At 34.6% G+C, this 25,387-nt stretch overlaps 3 protein-coding genes across 4 annotated transcripts in view; 2 read left to right on the top strand and 1 right to left on the bottom strand.

Annotated features, from left to right (window-relative positions):
• LOC148944658 (uncharacterized) overlaps window positions 1–25,387 on the top strand; it is a 324,369-nt gene that overhangs the window by 42,832 nt on the left and 256,150 nt on the right. The gene's annotated exons all lie outside the window — the stretch shown is intronic.
• On the top strand, window positions 5,920–12,359 carry LOC148944662 (uncharacterized). 2 transcript variants are annotated; one of them, XM_089099665.1, is made up of 5 exons: window positions 5,920–6,052; window positions 6,943–7,986; window positions 10,642–10,795; window positions 11,571–11,736; window positions 12,167–12,359. In XM_089099665.1, exon 2 carries the CDS (start codon window positions 7,024–7,026, stop codon window positions 7,867–7,869), a length of 846 nt encoding a protein of 281 aa, XP_088955791.1. In that variant the 5' UTR covers window positions 5,920–6,052; window positions 6,943–7,023; the 3' UTR covers window positions 7,870–7,986; window positions 10,642–10,795; window positions 11,571–11,736; window positions 12,167–12,359. The 2 variants fall into 2 exon arrangements, with proteins under 2 accessions (XP_088955791.1, XP_088955792.1); XM_089099666.1 differs by lacking the exon at window positions 10,642–10,795.
• Window positions 22,317–25,387, bottom strand: part of LOC148944661 (uncharacterized) — a 4,144-nt gene continuing 1,073 nt past the window's right edge. Inside the window, exons 2-4 of the mRNA XM_089100092.1 lie at window positions 24,432–24,680; window positions 23,594–23,858; window positions 22,317–22,750 (exon numbers count right to left, since the gene is read on the bottom strand). Of these exons, the coding sequence (XP_088956218.1) occupies window positions 22,565–22,750; window positions 23,594–23,858; window positions 24,432–24,680 (700 nt within the window). The 3' untranslated portion in view covers window positions 22,317–22,564. The remainder of the gene's footprint in view (window positions 22,751–23,593; window positions 23,859–24,431; window positions 24,681–25,387) is intronic.

Genomic DNA, 25,387 nt, shown 5'->3' with positions numbered 1-25,387 from the left:
CTCCAGTGTCACAAGTGCCAGAAATATGGACACACTCAAAAAGAATATAGAGCTAAAGAGTCAATTTGTTTGAGGTGCTCAGATAAACACCCATCAAACCAGTGCCCACTTAAAACAATAGACCCTGAAATCAGACCAAAAGCATACATGTGTGCCAATTGTGGTGGAAGTCACTCATCAACATCCAATTGGTGCCCAGTAAGGCAGCAAAACCAAGGAATCCTCCAAGTAGCTGAAAAATATCAAATTGGGTTCTGTATGGCACAGGTAGCTTATAAAAGCTATGCTGATGTAATAAACAAGAGGAGGCTACATCACTATCAGATCAATCAGACCTCACAAAGCCAGATATCAGACAGACTTGTAAAATCTTCAAAAACAGAAGCAGATGAAAAGTTAGTAATTGGCCTATTATGCAGCCCATATCTTATGAATTTATCAAGCCTAAGCCTACCAGTTCGTATTGAAAAGCTCTGTAAGCTGGTAGAAGAATTAAATTTAGGCTCCCTTAATCGACAAAAGATTTCAAGTGTTTGTCTGCTTAGTAATGCTTCATTAGATATGCATCATGGTCCCTAAAATAATGTCATATTATTCTTGACCACTGCCAGAAAAATACTATTGATATAATCTGTATCCAGGAAATTTGGCTACAACCACATATAAGAATGTGGATGACAATTTTGATGACAAAATTTAATATGCAAATTTGTTGACTTGTAGCGCAGTTTTTACAAGACATAGGAGCAGATAAAAAGATATAGTCCAGCTAGTTACTAAAATTTGGTTGCATCTTGAATATAAGTGCAGTGCAAAATTATAGTGACAATTCACCCCTTACTTCCCTTTTCAACTTTCTAAAGTGATATTTTGAGAAACCATTGAATGAGGACCTAAGTGACATTTACTGTCAAGAAAGGTCTGAAATCCTGCTGCTGCTGCTGCTAGATTAGCCTATCTCTTAAATACTCTTTTTAAATAGGCTAAATCAAGTCCAAGATTGTGTTCCTAGTGGAACTAAGGTAGATAGTCATAGAATTTAGGGATGAAAGATTGGATTGATGTTGGGTTGTCATGTGACAGACAATGTCCACTAGACATGGGATTGATTTTGGTTGGACTTAAAAGCAGCAAACAAGTGAAACCTAAGCCTAATAGGCTTGGCTGCTTGTGGTCTAAAGGTGGAATACCATGTCAATATATTGATATAGCCTATAACCAACAAGTCCCCTGGAATTGTAGGCCAATGGTGAAAGCTATAGTTTCCCAATTGTTTGGTTGAATGCATTTTACATGATATGCAATATGATCTGAGTTAACATATTTGATACAAGTACATTAAACATACACTTTTATATAGGCCTACTAATGACAGACAAAACCCACCAGACTGGTTATTTCAAGAGACCAGTGGAATGCAAAGATTAGTTTTCATTGCATTTACAATATTTAAACTGTCGTGTTTTGGGTAAAGTTCTACAAAATCATATTATTGAGTTAGGACTAAAGTGAATACATAATTCGATGCCTTTTTTTTATGCTGATTTTGAATAAAATAAGCATTCCTATTGGAAATGAATTTCAGCCCCCCCCCCCTATATAGGCTATACCTAATCTAACCCGGAATTGGCATATATAGGGGGGGGGGCGGAAATTCATTTTTGATAGAAATGCTTATTATATTCATAATAAGCATAAAAAAAGGCATCAAATGGTGTATTCACTTTAGTCCTAACTCAATAATATGATTTTATAGAACTTTACCATTTTTTGGGGTTTAGGGGAGGGAAAAGGTACCTAGGTTATGAATTTAACATATACTATGCTTTACACCCCCTCCCCCTAATGTTCAAATATATAGCCCAAATTTGTTTCTAAACTATTGTATATTCATCCTATTTTTATTTCATTACCATTAACCAAACTTGACTTCTTTAGTTGTATATAAAAGTGTACGTTTAATGCACCAGTACCATATATTTTCTAAGGGGATAACCTTTATCCTGACTTCTTTTTACAACTTTACAATAAAATTTATTAGAACAGCCATGCTTTTGATAAATATTTTGTCTGTTATCAAATTTGTGCTGAGTGATATCTCATCCTACAATTTTTTTTGTATAGTTGGCTTACAATGTGACTGTTCCTAGTTTTATACAATCCTAAAAAGGCCTTATCCCAGATCTGTCTCTCAATCACTTGAACTATCTGTCTTGGCTTTTTCTACAATTAGCCATGTCTTGGTGCATACGAAATACTTGATTTTAATTCAAACCTGTCTTGGCTTTTTCTGCAATTAGCAATGTCTTGATGCCATAAAAATACCTGATTTTAATTAAATTATATTGAAATTCACTTAATTGAATTAAAATCAGGTATTTTGCAGGCATCAAGACGTGGCTAACTGTTGAAAAAGCCAAGACAGACAGTCCAAGTGATTGAGAGACAAACTGGGATAAGCCCTAATACATGTTTACAAACCTGCCCAAGAATTTTTTTTTTTTTTGGGGGGGGGAGCTGTGACAGTTTTATTTAAGGGGTAGGGGACAAGCTTTAAGTATTGGTGCTACCAACTCCTTGCTGCACCCATGAGTAATATTTTCTTGTAAAACATAAATCAGATTGTCAAATTGTTAGAATTTCAATAGTGGGGAATTTCACTCCCCACTCACTGCCCTTTCCAAACATAGTAGTCACTACTGTTATAGCTGTACCCCAGCCCCCTCCCCCTAATGGGTAGAAATAGCATAGTTCTTGGCAATAAACAAAATATTTGTGTTTCTACTGGGGGTTTCTTTGAATTGGCATTCTGAAACAAATGTTGATGAGAACTACTTGCATAAAATAATTCCAACCAGCAAAATCAGAAAACCTTTGGTTAAAATTCTGGTTGGAGGTACTTTTTGTTATCTTAGAAAGGAGTTAGATTAGGATAATGAAAACTTCCAGGATGGGTGTACAGACAAAATTTTTCCTTGGAAAGTATTTTGAAATACCTACCTCTACTCCTTCTCACTCTAGAGGGCAATGGTATCTCTCTCCCTAGCTAGCTGAAGTATTTTTAATGTTTAAACACATTACACAGCCTTAGGTAAATTCCTTGTTGTTTTGTAAAATGTCACTAAACTAGGTTTTAAAAACGAAAAATCGAACCTTATGTTGCCTGACCTGATAAAAATAAATAAAATTGAGAGGTACAAACCAACTAATTTTGCTTGAAATTTTCACTCTGAGGTCAGGTTTAGTTCAGATGAATTTATGTTTTTTGCTACACGTTTAGCTCGATTATAAAATCCATCTCTGGTTGAAAAAAAGATGGATTTTAACCATCTTCTGTTGTTTTCACGAGGATTTGAGTTCATCACGAGTTCAAATCACGTCATCGTGAAAAAGGCCCCCAAATCTCCACATGCTGTTTGAGGAATTGGAGGTTTTTGTATAGGTCCCACATTGACTCCTTCCCTACTCCACTCCTACTCTTCTTCCTCAAAACCCTCAAATGTTCATTTTTGAATTTCCTTCTTAGTGACAGGAAGTCTAATTGAACATCTTTAGATGAAGTGCCTGGGTAGGCTAAAGACATTTTTTCAGAGATGCACCTCCAGACATTTTCAATAAAAATTTTGTCCATATGTTTTGGGTCACTTTTAAAATATTAACATGGATTGCACTCTATATAGACATTAAGTTCTTCCCAATATTTGGATTTTTTCTGTTCCATGTGGCACACATTTTTACTATATTCTATTTCAAAAATTACTTTCAATTTTAAAATGTAAATACAGATGAAAGTAAGTAGTGAAATTTGCAACATGCAGATTGGCCATCATCGAAAATCCTAGACATTGAGTTCTAGCTGCTAGAACTCTGTGTCTAGCCAAGCGCATTGTCTAGTGTGTCTAGCTAAGCGCCAAATTTTACTTGTGAACAGTTGTTGCCTAGACATTGAATTCTGGACATAGTTGCCTAGACATAGACATTGAATGCCAAAACACTGCATCAATGAACACACCATGACTCTGTACTCTTACTAGAAGTAACATTTTTGGAAGTGTAACACTAGGCTATGTTTGAAAACCATCAATCAATTTGTGTGTCAATACATGGTTTTCTAAAAGTAAAATACCATTTGCTGCTGTAGTTTGTTTCATTTATTTCCTGGTTAACAAATGTACATCATTACCAAGGTACATCCCACCATCATTTACATTCATACTTAGTAGACTACATGTGGCAGGCAGCAGTAAAGGCAGAAGGCCAAGTTCATTTTAACATGATTCTTGAGGACATTTCCATGTTCTGGGAGCATATTTCCAAGTTGTAATTTTCATAATTTTGCTAATAAAGTATTCTATTTTCATCATTTTTTTTTCATTAGCATTATGGGCTCATTTGATTGGACAGCACAGAGGGCTCATTTGATTGGAAATTGGAAGTTCTAGCTATGTTTTTCTGAGTCAAAACTGATCTGAGGACATCTGCCCCCTCCCCCCCCCATACACACACACAATCTTTTCACTAAATGTAACTGATCAAAATTTTTAGATATCCAGTTTGTTAAAAATATTCCAACAATCAGATAAAAAAACTTAAGGGCCAACATAACTATCCCAGGGGAAGGGTTGTAACTTATGCCCTGGGGGTATATATAGTTTTTATTTATATAAAAGGTGGTTGTCTAAACTTTGGAGAGGACTGAAATGATTAGAAATTGAAAGTTGTAATTTTGTTTTTAAGAGTCAAAAGTGATCCAATGACAACTAGACCCCCCCAACCCTCTTTTCCCAAAGTTAAATTTGGGGAAAAGCATTGTTAAAAATAATGTGGCAAATTGGGTCAAAACCACCCATATATTGCTAATTGTAAACATATATTCATGAATCCTCAGAATTCTACATACTATTCCAAAGTTTTATATTTAAAACCAACTGGGTTGGTTTTAAATATAAAATCATTTGGCCAACTGGGTCAAAACATTTCAACAGTTACATGATTATATTGCTTTACTGGAGGAATATCTACATGGGCGCCCATAAGCTGAATTCCAGGGGGGGGCAAACTTCATCTAATTGCTACTTTTAATGCTATATAATAGAAATCTCAGAACAAAAATATAAAAATAAGGCAGCATCATTCAGCCAGGGGGGGGGCAAGAGCCCCCCTGCCCCCATATGGGCGCCCATGAATACCTACCTCCTTTGTCACAATCATTGAATGAGCATTATGTTTTTTGTTGTTTCTTTTTGTGGGGGGGTTGTCCCTTTAACACCTCCACCCCACCCCCATAGCTGGACCACTGGTCTAAATTGTTAATGCTGGGAATAATGCTAAAAATACTCATTTACCATACATTACCAAGCCAAGCATTTTTGTTCCTTATATGCATACATTTTTATTTTGTTTACAGGACATCATGAATCAACAAAGAATTTTCAATGTAAAAATTGATAATATAACTTCTTCCTTTGCAGAAATATGGACCTGAAATCTTTGTGTTCCAATTTTGCTATTGACTACAGTTTATTCAAGGAAGATGAGGGCATTGAAGAAGTTTGCCATATGACTATTAACTCCTTGGTGAATAAGGGTCTCACACTGGCCAAAGCATCCAGGATTTTATCAGAATGCCAAAATTTGCAATTGCAAAAGGTACAGTCACAACAGAAAAGACTGTTTTCACCGACTGCAACCCCCATTGATAACAGTATTAAAAAAAGAAAAGGCTCCATGAGATTCTTCTGTCTTGTATATTGTGATCAAAAAATTGTACCAAAAGATAAATCAAAGTACAATGAAGCAGGCCTTGGTCATTCCACAGTAATCATTGATAACCCGGACATGTGCTCTAGAGACTTTATAGAATTGATTGAAGATGCTTATACAAAACTCAAGGGGTGTGGAGGTTTTAGTTTTCTCAGAACCTGCATTGGCTCTAAGGCTGCAAGTTTGGAACTTATTCAAGATACTTCAGGTCATGGCATGAATCCAAGAAGGCTGCATTCCAAATATCCTGGAAGTGGTATAGTTTACTTGCAATCTCTCATTAACAAAGGTAAAAATAGGTTTTTTCTGATGAAAGGAAAGAGCAAAATTTAAGTTTAAATTGAACATAAAGCATCACCCCTCTGCCCATGTAGTTTAGTCTATACTTAAAATAAAAATTGATTTATTAAACTTATTAAAAGCACAAATTGTAGAGGTGAGTTCTGCTGCAATACATTATGTATTTTGTATGCACAGATTTGGATATTTTAAGTTCCTTGAATCAGTTTTGAAAAATACAATGGTAATAAAATAAACCAATGTAAGTACAAATAAAGTCCAGATACAAGCAAAATTTGCCTTACATGTTTCCCATTTAGGATTTTAATTACTTTTTACCAGTAACATCTCAAGCTCTTACTTCAGAAAATGCTGTCACAGAGAATATGTTGCATCTTTAAACAAAATTAGTAGATGTTTAGAAAAAGCTTTTTTTATTTAACAAATGGGTAAAAGAACATATAAATCTCTAGACAATGTCAACAAACCAAAATAAAAACTACTTCATGCAAACCAAATTTAACTTTGTCTGTCTCTTTCATTTTTTATAACTTTTATTTCAAACATATTAGAAAAAAGTCAGTTACTACCCCCAGGTTTACTTATTTTATGACTTAATATTTAATGAAAATAGGTTGCCTCTAGAATTATCTCACATAACCCATGTATTAATAGTGTTTGCTAAGGCTGAGTTTGGACCTTCTTACCTTAATAACTATAGAATGCCCCATAGCATAAGTAGAGGTGGAGCTACAGAAAATCCTAAAAGTTTCTAATGATCTGATATAGGAGCTGCTCAGCAAATCTTTTTGATTTTGCCTCTACTAATGACATGGGTATACTGTAGCTACTAAAGTAAGAAGGCCTGAATATGCTCTAAGGCTTTTCCCTTGTTTCCAGGTAAAGGTAACACCATCTCCAGATTGCCCTGTTGAAGTATGTAGACGCTGTGAAGCAAGCTTTCCTGTGATTGAGCTACCCATGCACTTGAAATCATGTGGGGTATCTTTGGATGATGACTTCATCCCAGAATTTGTAGGTTCTACTTCTTTTGCGTCCAATTTGCCTGTAATGACTATGGGACTAAGAGAACCAGCAGCAAAACTAAGCAAAGCTGTTGAAGTATCTATACACTGTGAAGCAAGCCTTCCGGTGATTGAGCTACCAATGCAGTTAAAATCATGTGGAGCATCTTTAGATGATGAGTTTCTCCCAGAATTGGTTGACTCTAATCCTTTTATTTCAAATCTGCCAGTGGTAACTGTGGCACTAGATGCTCCATCAACCTCAGAATCAATTGATACTGACTTCTGTGCAAACTGTAACAAAGAGTTTGACATCCTATCTCTGGTTGCCCATATTGACAAAGGCTGCAAAAAGGCTCCTATGACTTTTGATAGTGAACTCTGTACACTAAGACAAGCAGCAATAAATACCGCTATTAGAGGCGCTGTTGCAGTGCAACGATCCATGATCTTTGAAATGGGCTTTGCACATTTCAAGAGAGGTAGTCGCACGCCAACTCTTATTTTTTCGTCACCATATGTGTCGTTTGTTGGAGAGCCAGCCATGGATGCTGGTGGTCCCTTTAGGGAGTTTATGTCAGAGTTTTTTGAGCTATGTGTCCAGAAGTATTTTGAAAAAAGCATAGGTGGTTTCAACTTTTCTTGCACAGATAAATCTATAATGGAAGTTGTTGGACTAGCAATTGGATACTCTCTCCTTCATGATGGGCCAAGGTTTGGTTATCTTTGCCCATTTACTGCTAATAGGCTCCTGAATGAGGATTCAGAAAACAGCATATTGGATTATGTCCAGCATCTTTGAGAAGGGATTGGGAAAAATGCTGCATCAGTAGAAGCAAAAATAATTACAAAGCTGCTCTCTGAAAAAGAAGAGGACTATGAAGATATTTTTGATCTGACAAATGCTTCGGATTTGGGAGTGAGTACTATTGTTTCTTTTTTTGCATACAATCAATCTCATCATTCATGGCTCTTTGTTGCTAAAGTCAATTTCTAATTAATACTTTTGAGGAATTATTTACTCTATAAAGTGATCAGATAGTCTAGTGTTGTTTTTTTTTTTGTTCATACATAGCATTCTTACAAAGCTTAAGATGCAAAGTTTTTAAAACCAAATAAAAATTAGATATTTTTCATTAAAAACAAAATTTGATTTTTATCAAAAGAAAGCAGAGATTGAAAAGTTAGCTAAAGTACAGTTTAAAGTCTTTAATCCCATTGATAGGGTATTGACACCCAAAGAACGGTTGTTGTTTAAGGGGTTAATTCCTGGTAGTGTTTCTGGTTTGTTTCTTCTTGGGAGGGGGGGCCAGGCTGACCTCATCCCACTGGACAAGGAGGCTTGTTGGCTTGGTGATTCCTTCTGATAGGGATTTGAGCTAGGGGGCTTAGAAGATGGTGTTTTATATGGGGTGCTTGATGCATTGGGGGTGTTTGACTTGGGGTGTTGGTTGGTTTCATTACAGGCTTTATTTAGTATTGTTGGGCAGCATTTGCTTCCATTGCTGCAAAGGGGTATGGGATGGCCTTCTCTGTTGATATTTAGAGAGTTAGAGCTCTTTTCTTGTATGCAGGGCATAATAATTTATTTGTAGATTCATGTGGGCCTTTGCAATTGATGCATGTAGGCTGAGTGTTGTTACAAGTTGTCAACTCTTTAGGATGGAAAGCTTTACAATTACTACACTCTTGGAGAATTTCATTGCATTTGTTTGTTGTGCGTCCAAGTTTGAGATACTTCTGACACTGGATAGGCTTAGGTTTGTATTCCTTGTGTGGTTTGATTTGCCCAAATGGGAATAATTTTTCTGGGATATTAATTTTTTCATTCAGTGTGAATAAGAAGAATCTACTAGTTTTTAAGCCATTAGAGTTAGGTTTGCCAAGTTGGGTAACATCCTCAACTGGGATTGTGTTTCCAGTCCTATCTGAAAGCCCTTCTATTAACTCCTGAGTGGATATCTCTGGGGGAACATAATAAACTACTATTTTTGTTGGTGATTGTTTTGGGTTCCAATTAGATACAATAATTGGGGTATTCAGAAGGGATTTTAGGTTAATTGTTAGATATGCTGATTTCTGATCTTCTACAGCTATTAGCAGAGATCCATCACGGTTAATATTAAGAGAGAACATTGATATTAGCAATTTAAAAATTGCAACTCTTATTGCAGTGATTATTTTTATTTTGAAGGGGGTAGTAGGAGTAATTTGAAGGTAAATTCCCACGTTTTTGGAGGGAGGATGTTGGGCAGGGAGAGGGGAAATACTTTTGATTGGGGAGATATTTTTCCTTTTTTAGAGCTTCTAGAGAGGACTTCTTGAAACCCATTATCATCATTTATGGTTACATTAGCCCCTACACTTATCATTGTCCTATTCTCCAAATTGGAGCTATCATTTGAACTTTGAGGAAGTGTGCTTGACCAGCCAAGATGTGTATCTTTCACTATGGCACATTCACTGCAATTTGATTTGGGACTCGGGGGGGGAATTTTTTTTTGGAGGACTTCTAAATATTGCCTGTTGGAAAAAGCTTTAAACCTAAGAAAACAGAACTAAAGCAAGAAGGGAAAATAGAATGATATCAAGCGGTCTTCACTCTACTATGGGGAGGAGAACACCACAGTATAGCCCTGAGGATGAGTTGAGCAGGAGTGGTTTGGTATAACTGCTGATTAGAAGCAATAATAACTCACAAGAAAATTTATTTTTAATTTTCTTATAGAGTTGCTGCTGAGTTGACTTCTTGAAAACCATTCTATCTTCTTCTAATTTAACAGCAGGCGGGCCATTCACCTCTTCTTCTTTCTACTCCTTCTTATTCTTCTATTTGATTCTTGGACTGTTTGTCAGAAGAATCAAAACTAATCTAATCTCTTAGCGCAATTCATTTCTTCTGGTACGCCAGTGCACAAAAGTAATGAATTGGCCTTAAAAAATTTACAATAAAAATGTAACCTAAGTCTGTATTGAACTACCTGAGACATTAAATGGGTTCATTCAAGATGGGATAATTATAACTGTAATTCAAACACCCCTCCTGAATCTTTAACATCTGTTTGAGGTCTTGCTCTTTGATTAATCTGAATGAGCCTAGACTTACAAGGTTGTTTCTAGGAGATTTTTGGGGTTAGGAAAGATAGGCTCTTATATATACCTAGCCATAAAACCAAGCACAATTTAGTTGGGTGAAACAGTGCATATTGAAACCAAGAAACTTGACTATCCAGCACTTTCTGTAACAGACCTTTTTGTTTGGAAATATCAAAAGGAAGTATTTTCCACTTATCTCTTCATTGTTGATGCAGTGTAACATATCAAATGAATGGGCTTGGATTGCATGAGCTAAGCAGGTGAAGGGGAGGAATGCTTAAAATGTCTCAATTAACAGAATCTGTTAAAAGCTAAGCTGTTCTTAGATTAGAGTATGATTTCACAAGCTTTAAACTTTTCCTCAAAGTTCCTAATATGGTTTTTCTTGTATTTCATTCCATATTTTCAGGACAGGTTGAAATTCCAAACCCCCCCCCTCCCCCCTTGAGTACAGTCTTCTAGCCTGATATTCTTTCAGATAATTCAACTATGTGGAGTTTCAAGCAGCATGATTGTACCAGAAAATCATTGTTCAGTACATTCTGGAACACTTGATGTTTACATCGAAATCCAAAGGAATGAAAGCTTTTCAGAAGGGTCTTAAGCATACAAAGATGTTTGAGCTTATGGAGGTAAAAACTGTTTGTATTTACTAATTATACATTACTTTTAAGTATAAGCAAAAGTTGCTTGTGTAATCTGTTAGAGTTTATTAATTTAAAAAATCCAGAAAGTCAAAAGCATGTTGTAACATTGGTCAGTAGCTCATAAAGTGTCCTTGAGTGTGTTCCTGATAAAATCTGCAATTTAATTCGTATTTGTCTCCATATTTATACAAATTAATTGCAGACCTAGAACAGTTTATAAGTTTTGTCAAAATCCCCCCCCCCCCTACAATAGTTTAAAAAATGAGAATGGGGGGAGGGTTTATTTTTTGTAAAGGTTTGGTATTGTTGGGTTTTAATTACATTTATATTAGTGCACACAAAATATATTTGTCCGTAGTCTTCAAATTATATGGGGTGGTACTTGAAAAGAAGTTGTTGAGAAAATTTAATGCTCCAAATCTTGCAGAATCATTGAAACATACGCGAAAGCAATTTTAATTTTGAAAAAAAATAGTTTTTATTATTAATCTCTCAGAGAGGAGGAAATACATTCTTTAAAATTGATCAGTATTTGAAACTTATCACACATGCAGTACCTGGTGATAACTTACCAAAGTTATCGATTACTTAGTTTGTAAAAGTGAGTTTTGAAACTTACAGGCAATTCTTGCTCACTAGATTGTCTTCTTATTGCATCAACTTGCATGTTGATTAAATCCAAGAGCCTAATCCATCAAATCTTTAAATTATAATTTCCTATGTGAGCAGTAATAATCATCTAACTCTTTACCATTTCCAGAGGTTTCCTGCTGAAGCAACTAACTGGTTGACTCCTTCCCCTTTAAGTTATCAAACCTTTATCGGCATTCTAAGCTATGATAACTGCGAAACTCTGAAAGAAGAGGAAGCTAAAAACTACTTTGAGAAAATGCTGAAGGATGAAGTTTTCCTGGCAAACTTCGAAAGTAAGTACCATGTTGTACTCGACTTCAATTACTGCTTTCATACTTGACTGATTAAGTTCAGATTGATCGTCGATATAATACCATTGGTTATAGGTTGCTAGATCCCCATTTTTCTTCTTTTCGGAAATATTCGGACTCATAACTGATTTTTTTTTAGCTATCCCCGCGCTAAAGCAAAAAACTTAAGATATGGCGGTTGATAACTATGAAAGGAGTTACCCAATCATACATATCTTTTGTCGTATACTTTTGCCTTAAGGGCTCAAATCCTGCAATATGTGAAACTGGTCATGCCACCTGCACTAATGGCTATTCTAAAAATTCGTGCAGAATTTAGCCCAATCTGCGATTGAAGATAGATTTTTGGATGTAGCTAAGCTAATTCTTAGGTTAATTTGATGCATAAAATTTAGTAGATTCTTCTTTTTAGGTCCTTCAAGTGCTTATTCTACTATCCTATTTTTTGCAACAAGTACAAGATTTATCGACCGCGGAATGGAGCTGAAAATTGGCTACATTGAAGAAGATATGCCATTTGGCTCAACATGCAACATGGAATTGGAAATCCCCACGGAATGCAAGAATATGAAATTTTTTAAACAAATTTTTGCAGTGCATTGAAATGCAACTCATTCAAAGATATCAGTGATATATATATATATATCAGTGATATATATATATATATATATATATATATATATATATATATATATATATATATATATATATATATATATATATATATATATATATATATATATATATATATATATATATATATATATATATATATATATATATATATATATATAGCTTTATACGAATTATACATGCTTTATACGAATTTTTTTACTTTTCAATACAATTTTTAATCGAGATTGCATGAAATATGTATTGCAAATAGTGCCGTCTATAATATCAATACTTTCCCTAGGCCTGAATATTTCTTCCCTCATTTGGGGATACAATTAACACTATAACAGTAAAGCGACGGAACGGCAGAATATCTGTTTGGTTTTTAACTATGGCTAAATTTGTCAGTCCAATGGAAACAGGGAGGGGCAAATTTAGTATTGACACGATTTGAAGGAAGAAAATAGAGATGAATCTAAAATCATGTCAACTTACCCAGGAAAAATAAAACTCCTTCATCAAAACCTTCATCGATGGTACTTTCATTATTACACCTTATTCCTAATTTTGAAACTCCGCAACTCTAATTTACAATAACATAAGATCTTTAGATTAAATGAAATATCACCTTTAACCGTGGCAGCGACGGGTTTTCAAAAAGCCTCTAAGCACGGGCGTATCCCGGATCTTTATTCGGAGAGAGGGGAGGGGGGGGCAAGAGAATCCGTCGTATATATGGTGTGTTAAGACCAATTAAGTATAAAACTATAAATTCAACATTTATTGTGTAAATAGAAGACAGAGAAGACTTTGCAAACGTCATTGAAAATTCATTTTACATTTACGCAAGACTACAGAAGAATATTTACTTTGAAATATAAAGACTTAGAATGAACCTTGTTTATTGAACTCTCAGAAAAAAAACATTCCAAAGAACTACGATTGTGGTAAAGATATACGATTAATCAAGTAAATTGTTTAATAAAACCAATTCGTACCTTAATCAAAAACACAATTTTATAACATCAAGCAAATTAACTGAAAATAATTTTAGCACGTAAGTCACTATTTACTAGATGGGTTAGTCGGTTTGATTTCTTTACTTTTTTTGTTAGGGGATAAAATTAACTCTTTAACAGTAAAGTCACAGAACGGCAGAATATCTGTTTGGTTTTTAACTATGGCTAAATTTGTAAGTCCAATATAAATAGGGAGAGTAAAATTTAGTATTGACAAGATTTGAAGGAAGAAAATAGATATGAATCTAAAATCATTTCAACTTATCAATACAGTACAAGAGAAACTTCATAAAAAAAAAACATGAATACAAAACACTATTAGTAGAGCATAATGCAAAATTTGCTAATTTTGCGTGTAGTACAAAATACACAGAAAAGAGAATCAGGGTCATAAATTGGCAGTCACATTAAGGCGGTCCTCCAGTTGACCAATTGATTCTCCAAGACACTTAAATTGCTTTTTTCACAGTCTTCTGGTGGATCATAAAATTATTTTCCTTGGTAGAATTTACCAGTCGAGTCTTCAAGGACGACGGCCTCTGTCCTCTGGCATCAGACCTGAAGACCCAATTTTTTCTCCTTCGTCATTTTATTAATTAAGTTAAATGGTTTTTTTTATTATCTTCCTAATTGAGAATAAAAGAGTTTCTCCTTTTTGTGTGGGAGATAAAACAAACCACCATTTGAAAAAACTGAAATAGCGCAAAAGGCCATTGTAAGAAGGGTATCCTTCGGTGGGAGGACGACATTTATTACGCGAAGGATTTTTTTTTTTATATAATTTTTTTTTAGTGTATGGTGGTTTGAAGTGTGTCCAGCATGGCTGCTATTTAATAAAAGAAGTGTGTATGTGACGACTAAGATTTAAATATAAATTTGTCTTAAACTTGCGCTGATAGAAGCGGAAGTCAGATGAAAAACAAGAAAACGAGTTCATCGATTATCAAGTCAATTTTAAAAAAAATAACGATTCAGTGAAATGAACCAAAAAGTTTTCCCCAAATTAGGTAGAGTAAACTTAATGTTGATTAAAAGTTAGTTTGACGGCAGTATCACTATTCTAGAACACTTCATTCTAGAATCACTCTAGAATGGGGAGGGTGAAATTTTTCAATTTCTTTTTAACGAAGATATATTTTTCAAAGTCTGTGTCAAGGCCAAACGTAATTTAAATTCTCTTATTTTTTTTGTGAAGATCAAGTGTTTGTAAAAGGCAACATTGATGAAAATATTTTTGGATGAAATCAAAGACAGATAAACACAAGCACAAAATTTACCAGTCAATCATAAAAATGTTCAGTTACGACATGTGTATTATGTATCGTTTGTCTATTCTGTCCTATAAGTCCATACTGAAAAGTTTACTTGACTCTCTTTGGTTTAATTTTTGCTTTATTTTTCTAAACAAATCACATTATTTCTTATTTCTGAAGATGCAAATAGCCTCAACTTTTTGGGACCTTATTGCTATTAAAACAACATTATGCTGGGAGCTTGCACCAAATAGACTTATTCTGCGCAGCGGACACCTAACATTAAAAAACTATGATGGTATTTTGCATGAAATTTTTAAGCCAGTAAAAAGAACGAAACGTTCTCGAGTCATAACATTTTTTACCAATAAACTTTATTTCTCTGTGTTCATTTTTAACCTATTATTGACATCTATCATTAATCATTCAGGTTCAATGATTTTAAGGGCGCCAATGATTTTTCATGACGAAAGGGCACCCTACAAAACGCTTGGGAGGATTTTGGATACGCGTAATTTGTGTGAGAATGCCACAAAATTAAATTTATTTAGCTACTAGCAGCTCAAATTAAAGGATTTGTAAATGCCATAGTTTTTTTCTGGCTTTTAAATATAAGTGGCATGTAAATCTAGTTATATAAAATAATTTTGTAAAATAAAGATGTTAGTGCCACTGAGAAGAAAGAACTGGGATAAAAAAAAGAAGAAAAGAGTACGTTTCTATTTTAAACAAAAAAATTTGATGACCGTTCCAGACATCTTTGATTTCCTCTAAAAATATTTTCATTAATGTTGTCTTTTACAAACACTTGATCTAAAATACCTTTAATAATACCTTTAAAATTTAAAGGTATTAGAATTTAGAAGAATTTAAAATACCTTTGAATATAATAACACTTGATGCAAACACTTGATGTTGAATTTGGGTGGTAAATCTCGTTCAATGAGGGGGACTCCTTTTGATTTTAAAGCACCAAGAAAAACAAAGCGAAACAAACATAACCTTTATAATTACAATCAAGGCCGAGTCTACTGGGACGTAGTCAGAATTTGAATTTGGGAGTTCTCATTGGAGGGAGAGGAGGAACTATAAAATATGTCTTTAAGGGCATAATATAATTGGAAAGTAGATGTTTCTATTTAGTTTTTCACATCAGGGAAGGAGGAGACACTGACTCAAGAATTGCCTTCTGGCTACACTACTATGCGTTAGACAAAAATTTTCAGAATTGTGCTTGAACCGTCATTAGAATGTCGAGCGTATGTTTACTAAACGTTATATTTCTTTTACTTAAACAGTAGAGAATACTCATATATATGTTTTATTGATTTCAGTTACAAGAATCACAGCATATGATTGTCAAACAAGGCCCATTTGATATTAAGTAGACAGAGAGGACTGATACTCGTATTTTCTCACCAGCAGGCTTTGGGACTCGAATTCATTTTTCCTGACACCAAAAGATTTTGGCAGTCGACAGCTATAAACAGCTATAAAATAATTCAAATCAATAAAAAATATTTCAGTTCCATCGATCCTTAGTTAGTTGGCCCTCTATATAATATGTCTATGAACAAGGCACACAGAATACAAAAGAATATCGTCTAAGGAAAGAAAGAAATTTCAGATTTTTTTAATAAAAAGCCATACTGAACAATACCTTCCGAATCATATCTATCTACTATAAAGAATGTTAGTAACTTGAAAAATACATACACTTTTCCTAAATACAGCATTCGCAATTATGTGTGATCAAAACCGTATTCAGAAAAATAGTTATCAATGAGAATTGACTTTCATCGAAAAATTCACCAGGTAACTCAACCTTTTAAGACCCCCGATGGATTACTACGGTTTTGAAACGAAGTTTTGGAGAAAACTTTCGTCGATTCGTAGATCTACAGTAAAATGCAGGTAAAAATACTATTTCTAATAAAAACCTTTCTCTGAATCTTAAATTGTTATTAAAAACACCGGTTAAAAAAAAAAAAAAAAAAACGTGCGTATAATAAGAAATCCAGAGGTAGATCCCGATGATGGTCGGAATTATTAGCAAAAGCATAACACAAAAAAGAGCTAACCAAGCACTTTGTATTCACGAATCTTTTTTTAAACGTTAGTTGAATAATGCATAGATTTATCATATACCATAGTAATACGGGTAATTATAATAAAAAAATCAAAAATTGTCACAGGTGGTCTGTATTTAGACTTAAATTTCAAATGACAGGGATGTAAGTAAGTGTGACGGCACTAGACCCTTAAGGTCCAAACCGGGGGTGCTGATGTCCGTTTCGTGGCCCTTCAGCCAGGAAGTACAATGGGGGGTTGGGGGCCAGCCATCCTGTGCTTTCCCACACCCTTCCTGCTTACCTTCCCCAGATTTCTCCAGGGATGACTATAAAATGAACCATGCTTATTCACAGCATATTATATTTAACATATATTTTTATTATCTGTTGTATGATAAGGAATTGGGAATGGAAGGGCCTCACATGCTTGATAAGTCTGAGATCTCTCTTCATCTAAATCCGGGCCTTGTCCGCATAAAGAGAAGCAAGTTATTCAAATGCCTCTCCAAATTTGCCTAGAGTAAGATTTGATACCTTATGGATTAACTTCAAGTACAATAATTCAATTCCTTTAATTTTGCTTTTTGAGGAAAGTGGGATGGTTAAAATTTTTATAGATTTACAAGACCTAGTTACTTCTTCATTATTTTTTTTTTGGGGGGGGGGGGTGATAGGGATAACAAATTCACATGAAATATGAAAAACTTTATATGTGACGAGATGGGAGCACCAAAACAAGAAAATGATTGATTTTCCCATCGAGTTGCTTCAAAAGAACAGAAGTTCGACAAAACTTCCTAACTTCATATGCGTCATTTAAAACTAAATAAGAGATATGTAAATATGTAGGATGGTGAAAGACAAAGAAGCATATATTATTACCCACAGAAACGCATGTATTCCCTAAAAATATCTTTGAAGCTGAAATCTTCATTTTTCACAGAATTGAATTTTCATAAAAAGAGGAGAGTAGTAGTTCTTTCGACAAACCTTCTTTCTAGTTATATCAAAGGATTTTCCCAGTGAATGGTGAAACACAAAAAAAACACATCTGACGCAATAACGTGTCAGTTTTTCGGGAATGGCGAAAATTCAAATCAACACCCCCTCTTCAAAACCAAAATTTTTTTTTTATCTAATTCCCCTTGAGAGATTACATAAGGTGGATCAAAAACAAAAAATAGGTGAATTAGATATGAACTATAAAACATTTATCGGCAAAAACGCGAAGAAACCCAATATTTTAGGAGAGAGGGAGGGAGAAAACACGTATGCAAATGTAGATGAACACATCATTAAAAAATATATGAATCATCTCGACTAATATAGTCCGGGTGACTTAGGGATGTCATTACACAAAGCAAAATTTCCTTGTTAATATATATCTATTGGTTTGTATCGTTTATACGCTGTATCGTTTACCTTTTATTCATTTGTATAACTATATTCAACGCATTTCTATAACTATCACCAGTGTGTAATTCTATACACCTGTTATACAATTTACATGAATTTTAATTTGCTTGAATGCGAACATGTTTATGATGAATATAAACATGACATGCTGTCAAAGAGTTTCAAATTCATAAATAATAAAACAATATCATTCAACCTTCAAAGAGAATGGCGTCAATTCAGAATTTTTTTTTAGGGTGGGGCAAATTTTTTTTTCGATATCTACAAGAAGGGCAAAACTACTGTTTTTCAACGAAAATACCCCAAAAAGATTTTTTTTCCAAAATCTAGGGAGAGGGCGAAAAAATCTAGGGGGCAAAGGCGCCCTTGCTTTCCCCCTTGCCTTGCAGACTGACGCCACTGATCAAAGATAATGTTTAAACTAGCCTTTCTTTTCTGTAAATCCAAACGAATCTCGGTATAATCTTCTTCTCTGACTCAAACAAGGAAATTTCCATTCACAAACAGTGGTTTCAATTGCACGATTTTTTTTTGTTGGGAGGAGGGGGGTAGAAGTGGTTGTTTCTTCAATTTTTTTCAATGAAAATATCTGAAAAAGAAATATTCCGGAAAATACTATTCTATAGGGACTGAAAAAGCTATGGCGAAAATCGTGAGAAATGACAGTTGGGCAACCGCAACAATAATGCTCAAAATAGATAAAAATAAAGAAAACACATTCCCCAATTAAATGTTTTGTATCAAGATTTTTGGTATTTGATTAAAAGTTTATATATTTTCTATTTTTTCCAGAGCACAGGTTTGTTTAATTTGTAGTCAAGGTAAAGGCGTGATTGAATCTTTAGTCATGATTAATAATAACAATGACTATTATAATTACGATGGTGATATACAAGTCCGTATCCACTGTAAAAACGTAACAAAAATTAATATAAACACAATTTTGATGCTTCTTTTAAAGTTTTTTTTGCAGCCCCCCCCCCCCCCAAAAAAAAAATCCTGGATCGTTCTTGCTGATGGATACTACATAATTGGAGTAATTTATCACACAGAACGAATAACACAGAAACAACAAAATTGCAATAAACATTAATAAAGTTAAACTAAACACAATTTAAAATTATTGTAAATACGTTGATAATGTTGTAAGTACATAAAAAATGAATTGTGTTCTAAAACTGCCCACTTATTTGTTAAAAATGAAACTATTCCTCGAGTTTTACTATTTGTGAACTTTTGAGTTTTGGACTATTTACGTTTTAATACTCTTCGATTTCAAGTTTTCTTAATCATCATTTTGAGTTTCATATTTTGGAGTTTTAACTTTCTCCGTCTTAAACTTTTTTGTGCCATGTTTCAAGACTTCCCAACTTCATTGTACGGAGTTTAAACATTATTTAAAGTTTTCAACTTTTCTTTTTCCCCCAGGTTCTTTGTTTAAAGCTGAATTAAGAGTCATTTTGAGTTTAAAACATTTTTTCAAATTATGTTTAAGGCTTTTGCTTATAGTCGAGAAATCATTTTGATCTTTCAACTTTTTAAAGATTAAGTATTAAGACTCCACAGACTTTTGTTTAAAGTCTAAACTTCATTTTGAGTTTCAATACTTTTTGAGTGTTTCACATTTTACAGTTTAGTAATTTTAATGTTAAATAATATATAAGACTACGTTTTAACGTTCCCTAGCTTATTTGTTTAAAATAAAAAAATCGTTTTGGGTTTAGCCTGCTAATCTTGATTACAGAAATTGCTAATAATGATAAAAAGGTTAACGAGTAAGGGGAAGGGGACAAGGAAATTCCACAGATTATTTAGTGATCAAACCCTTTATACATCCCAAAGATTTTGACACAATCTATGATTCTAGACTAGTTAACTGATTCACCAGCACTTTCATTTTAAACATCATTTTTGACTACTATAGCAATTGTACATAATATAGTATGATTAGAAACATAGATAACGCAATCTGTTATCCTCGACGAGTAAATTGAATCACCCATACTGTTATTATGAGTATCTTCATTGACTACAGTGACAGCTGACATATTAGGAATAAAAGAAAAGATAATACAATATGTTATTCTTAAAAAGTCAAGTGAATCACTAGTATTATCAAATGACTATCATTACTGACTAAAATGACCATTAAAATAGCAGGAGTGGAAGCACAGACAACGCATAATAACGCGAGCATTAATTCTCGACGAGTTAACTTACAAGCACTGTCGTTTTGAAATTATTGACTACAGCCACGAATAACAATCTAAGAGTAAAAGCACAGACAGTTCAATACGTAATTATCAACTAGTTAACTTAATCACCAATACTATAATTATGAGTATCATGACTGACTATAACAAAGATCAACATTATGATTAGAAGCATTGATAAAGCATAATAACGCAATCTGTCATCCTTGACGAGTTAACTGCAGTACCCATAGACAACACATGACAACGCGAGCGGTAATTCTCGACAAGTTAACTGAATCAGAAGCAGTATCAAATGAGCATCATTATCAAGGAGGCACACTTGTGCCTCTTTAAAGAGGCGACCCACCACAATGTTAAGCGACTTCCGGTCCTAGCGGTCGCAGAGAGACGGCGGTGATCACATTTTGTAGCCTAAGCTCAAACTAAGAAACATGCGAAATTTCACACACACACCCCCTCCCACTTTATCTTATGGGGGAAAGTGGGCCAGAAGTTTAAACCCTCCCACAACAGCGCCCCTCCCCCCCTTTAACGTTGTCCGACCGTGCTGCAATTTAGAGGATAAGCTTTCCTAGGGTCTGGACGCTTATACTCAAAATTTCAACTAAATCCAATCACTCCTTCCCTGTTTTCCAAAAACCAAATATAGCCACTTAATGTTCATCAAGTTATTTTTTGTTTATCTGACACGCCTACAGGCCACCGTTGGCACTGGATCCGAATGAATGATGACTCATTCGAAGTGGAATTCGACCTGTTAGGGCCTTTTGATATTTTAGACCGAAAAAATTATCCCCCAAATTTACAGTTACGAAAAACCTCGTTTTCCTATCAGAGCCCATGTTAATTTTATCCACCACAGCTCCCTTTAACGCTGTCAGATCAGACTGAAATTTAGAGTATAAGCTTTCCTGGGGTCGCTGGGAGCTTATTCTCAAAATTTCAACTCAATCCGATCACTCCTTTCCTGTTTTCCAAAAACCAAATATCGAGTTTTTTTTTTTCTGACACGCCTACAGGTCACGGTGACAACACGTCCGAATGAATGAGAGCTCATTCCAAGCAAAAATCGGCCTGTTAGGGCCTTCTGATATTTTCAGACCGTAAAAAATATCCCCCGAATTTATACTTACGAAAAACCTCGTTTTACTGTAAGAGCCCATGTTAATTTTTGAAATTCCTAAAAGCATAGTATTTCATTATTAAATTAGATCAAAATAGTCCTCCTAACCTGACAAGACCGACTGCAAGCTTCCAAAAATTCCATCTCTTTCCCAGAAGTTTTTTTTTGTCGAAAAACGAAAATCTTATTTTGTATTTGCTTGCGTCGAAAATAGATTGCAGAGACTAAAAACAATTTAACAAGAGTCTCTGATGGTACAGTGGTCACTATTCTTGTCTGTCATGCGAAGGACCCAGGTTCGATTCCCCATCAGAGTAAATTTTTTATATATTGAATTTAAAGTAGTATCCCTTAAATTTAAAGTTAAAAAAGAAACTCAGTTTCTTTTTTAAATCCAATCTATTAAATCATTTGGTTCAACATGCGTCTCCAGAAGAACATCAGAGTCGACCTTCAGCCTACAGGTAAGTCTCTACTGCTTTGAAAACATGCCGTATACCCGGATGCTCGAAGAAAAGTTGAAAAAAGAAAATCTTACAGTGCATTTGATTTGAGTGTTCAGGAATTAAAGGCCTTAACAAGATAATATTCAAGCGGGGGGAATTTGGGGGGGGCGGTACCCCCCCAACTTTAACTCCAGACACGATCAGCTAAAAGTTAGTCGAGCAATAATAAGTAACACACTGAACAAAAACGGGCAGAAATTATTTGAAAAAAAACTACGTTTTCTAAAGAGTTAAAGAGGCTGAGTCACAAGTTCAAAACTACAGGGATTAAGAGGTACAGTTGGGGGGCAACCCCGTTCGTGTTGCAAAGCATTTCTTTCCAAGGGAAAAAGCGAGGGTTGAGGAGGGGGGGGGGGGGTGGAAGACCCCCAAAATAAAAACCTGACGGTACCTTGTTTTACTTAATTTGAATTTCCAGCTTCAAAATTTCATTGAATCCCATTTGGCTCGAAGGAAAAAAGTTTAAAAAAAGAATACATAAGTTTGGAAAACTTGTCAATTTGCATCTTAAAAGTGGGTGGAAATTCTCTTCAAAAAACTGACTTACCGAAACTAAAATGATGTCAACAGCCAGGTCAATTCTTGGATTATTAATCCTTCAGGACCTCGCGCACTGCAATATAGCCTTCTTTAGCTTCAAGCCTTTGAGCTTCCACTTGCTCCCTGATCATGCATATGGCAGATTCTTTGACTGGGGACAATGTGGGATTTATAATTTCGACGGAGACAGTCACCTGATGCGCATCATTCTGAGGAAAACGGGTTTCAAAATCTTCCTAAAAGCAAATACTTAAGCCGTTAAAGCACCATTATGCTTGTCTGAAATGTTACAGGTCAGGGCCGTATACAATTTTTTTTTGGAGGGGAGGATTACAAAAGGATATTTTTTCGGTGGTGACGGGTACAAAAAAACTTCAAAAACGCATAAATCTTTTTAGATTAATTTTTGTTAATTTTTCGGGCGTTGGGCCAAAAACATAACCCCCCCCCCACTGGATACAAACTTTTTACAAGTTATATGACTTATTGACCTTTCAGCAAATCATCAAATAGTTAAAATACAAGATGAGGAAAAGGTCCCGAATAGCTAACCGAAACTTTTGGTCCATCAAGAAAAAGGTCTCAAATTTTCAAAGATAAGGTTAATCGAATTTCTTGGTCTCTCCTGCTAAGAGCTCAGTCCTGAGGAACGGCAAGTAATAAATTGAAACATACTATGACGAAAGATACGAAATATTTAATTCATAGAAATTTAAACACAATCCGCATAAAATGTAAAGGAATGGGAGAACAGAATTCAAACAATGATCTAGTACTATCTATCAGAGCATTGTTACTGGCTGCATATGACCCAATGTTAAGGAGAACCAGTTTTCCACTCCCACTAATATAAAGATAATGAAAGCAGAAATCGCTGTTTAAAAAGTTTGTTTTGGACTCGGATCTTTTGGATCAGAATACAACCATATTTGTTTGTTTATAGATTACAAATTTTAGCCTGATTGCGTACCTTCGTCCTTGAATTTTCCTAATGGCAGTTTCCACACAAGGCTCAACACCACCTTATCTTGCTGGACATACGATTTCATATAATTTAAGGTATAAGGCTAAAGACATACCTGACTTGGAAACAAGACGGGGACTTCTCGACTAGATCTTGATTCGAAAAATACATCTTGGGGACTCTTACTTCCCTGGCCAGTATGTTTATGGCTGTTCCAAGCACCAACGAAATCTTGAAGCCTTTTGTCAATGATAGATTTATATATATAATGCAGAGCAAAGATGTCCAAGCTGTCATTTCGTTGAAGAAGTCCCTCTTCTTCAATTGAGTGAAATTCTTCTTTTATCAGCTTGGTACACCTGTTGACGTCGACCCAGAACCTAATAGAAAAGAATATAAACACGTACACTTATATGTAAAGAATCTAAATAAAGTTCTTCTTGGTACGACCGTTGGCAGCTAGCGCTTTCTAAAGAACATGAAAGAAAATGCAAGGACAATTAAAAACAAACCTATTCAGTTCAAGAAGAACTTCAATTTTGCAGGTTTATCTTTTTCTAAATGGAAATTCGACCCAGCAGTTCTCACTGTCGACTTAAACAGATTTCACAAAATTTTTTATTAAGGACTAGTCCTAAGCTTTAAGATTATTCAAATAATTTATCATACATTTTTCGTTTCTTCAAAAACAACCAAAAAAAACAGCATGATTCAGACACATTCACCCATCTTTGGATATTTTATTAACACAATATAAAGAGCATAAATAAGTTTCTACACGGTATGGATTTTTATGATAGTTAGTTTCCATAAGAAAATCGGGCACAGCCTGTGATAATGAACTTCACCATGAACACAAGACTCAACTCTCAAAACCAAAAATCTTTCACTTACCTTAAAAGTAAGAAGTTATTTTCGCAAAGAAAATAACAAATAAGCACTACAAGACTCACCTTTCAATCCTCTGGTTATGTACACTCCTTCCTGTAAGGAAGCAATGCGACTCTGATACTTTGAAATAGAGCATACAGTCCACAACTCTAGCATTTTCTCCTCCATGGTCAGATCTAACTCTGTCGGGCATTCCATAGACTTTGCAACAGCTCTTAAAGAGATTGTAGACTGTAATGCTTCTATTATTGTTGTTGCAGGCTATAAGCCGTAAAAGCCCATCTATCATACCATGAATGACAAATTTCCATCTAAAAGGAAAAAATTAGCAAGATTATTAAAAGCTCGACATAGGAATATTGGTAAAAAAAAAAAAAAGGATAAAAAAAGAATTAATGCCAGATTTCCGGTTAGTGGAATTATCTTAATTTCTTTTTTTGATTTATATGGTGGGGTTTTGTTTTAAGAATTGTAATTTTGAACATCCTTAGAAGCCAAATTTTGATTTGTTTTGTTTTTATAACTTGTTTTTGAAGAGAATTAAAACTTATTGCACGGGTTTTGGAAAAGTTCAGGATGCTAGAATAGGATCAAAAATTAATGTTAAGAAGACTAGCCTAAGTCACTAAGGCTAGGAATAAGTGCAGATGAAAAGGTGACGTTTGATAACAAAAAGATTGTTCAGGTTGACAGCTTCACTTACCTTGGTAGTGTTATTAGTAAATACAGTGGGAGCAGTGGAGATGTTAAAAGTAGAATAGCCAAAACTCAGGGTGTTTTTTCACAGTTAAAAAAAGTTTGGAAGGATAAGATAAGTCTGCAAACCAAGATTAGAACATTGGAACCTACGGTGATGACAGAGGTCAAATATGGCTCTGAAGCATGGGTGCTCTGAAAAGCAAATGAAGATTTGCTAAATGCTTTCGAGCGAAATTGCCAACAGATTGTTCTGGGTACCTGGCTGATTCACTGTATTTCAAATAGTAGGCTGTACAAAAAGTGTGACTCAATCCCGCTT

The sequence above is a fragment of the Artemia sp. Qi Xiang Cuo genome, chromosome 14, assembly GCF_049724085.1.
Source record: "Artemia sp. Qi Xiang Cuo chromosome 14, ASM4972408v1, whole genome shotgun sequence".
Taxonomy (NCBI): domain Eukaryota; kingdom Metazoa; phylum Arthropoda; class Branchiopoda; order Anostraca; family Artemiidae; genus Artemia; species Artemia sp. Qi Xiang Cuo.
The sequence above is the reverse complement of the archived record's forward strand: the minus strand, read 5'-3'. Positions and strand labels throughout refer to the sequence as shown.

Excerpts from the sequence above, each read along its gene's own strand:
- LOC148944662 (XM_089099666.1), top strand. The coding sequence starts at position 7,024 with ATGCACTTGAAATCATGTGGGGTATCTTTGGATGATGACTTCATCCCA.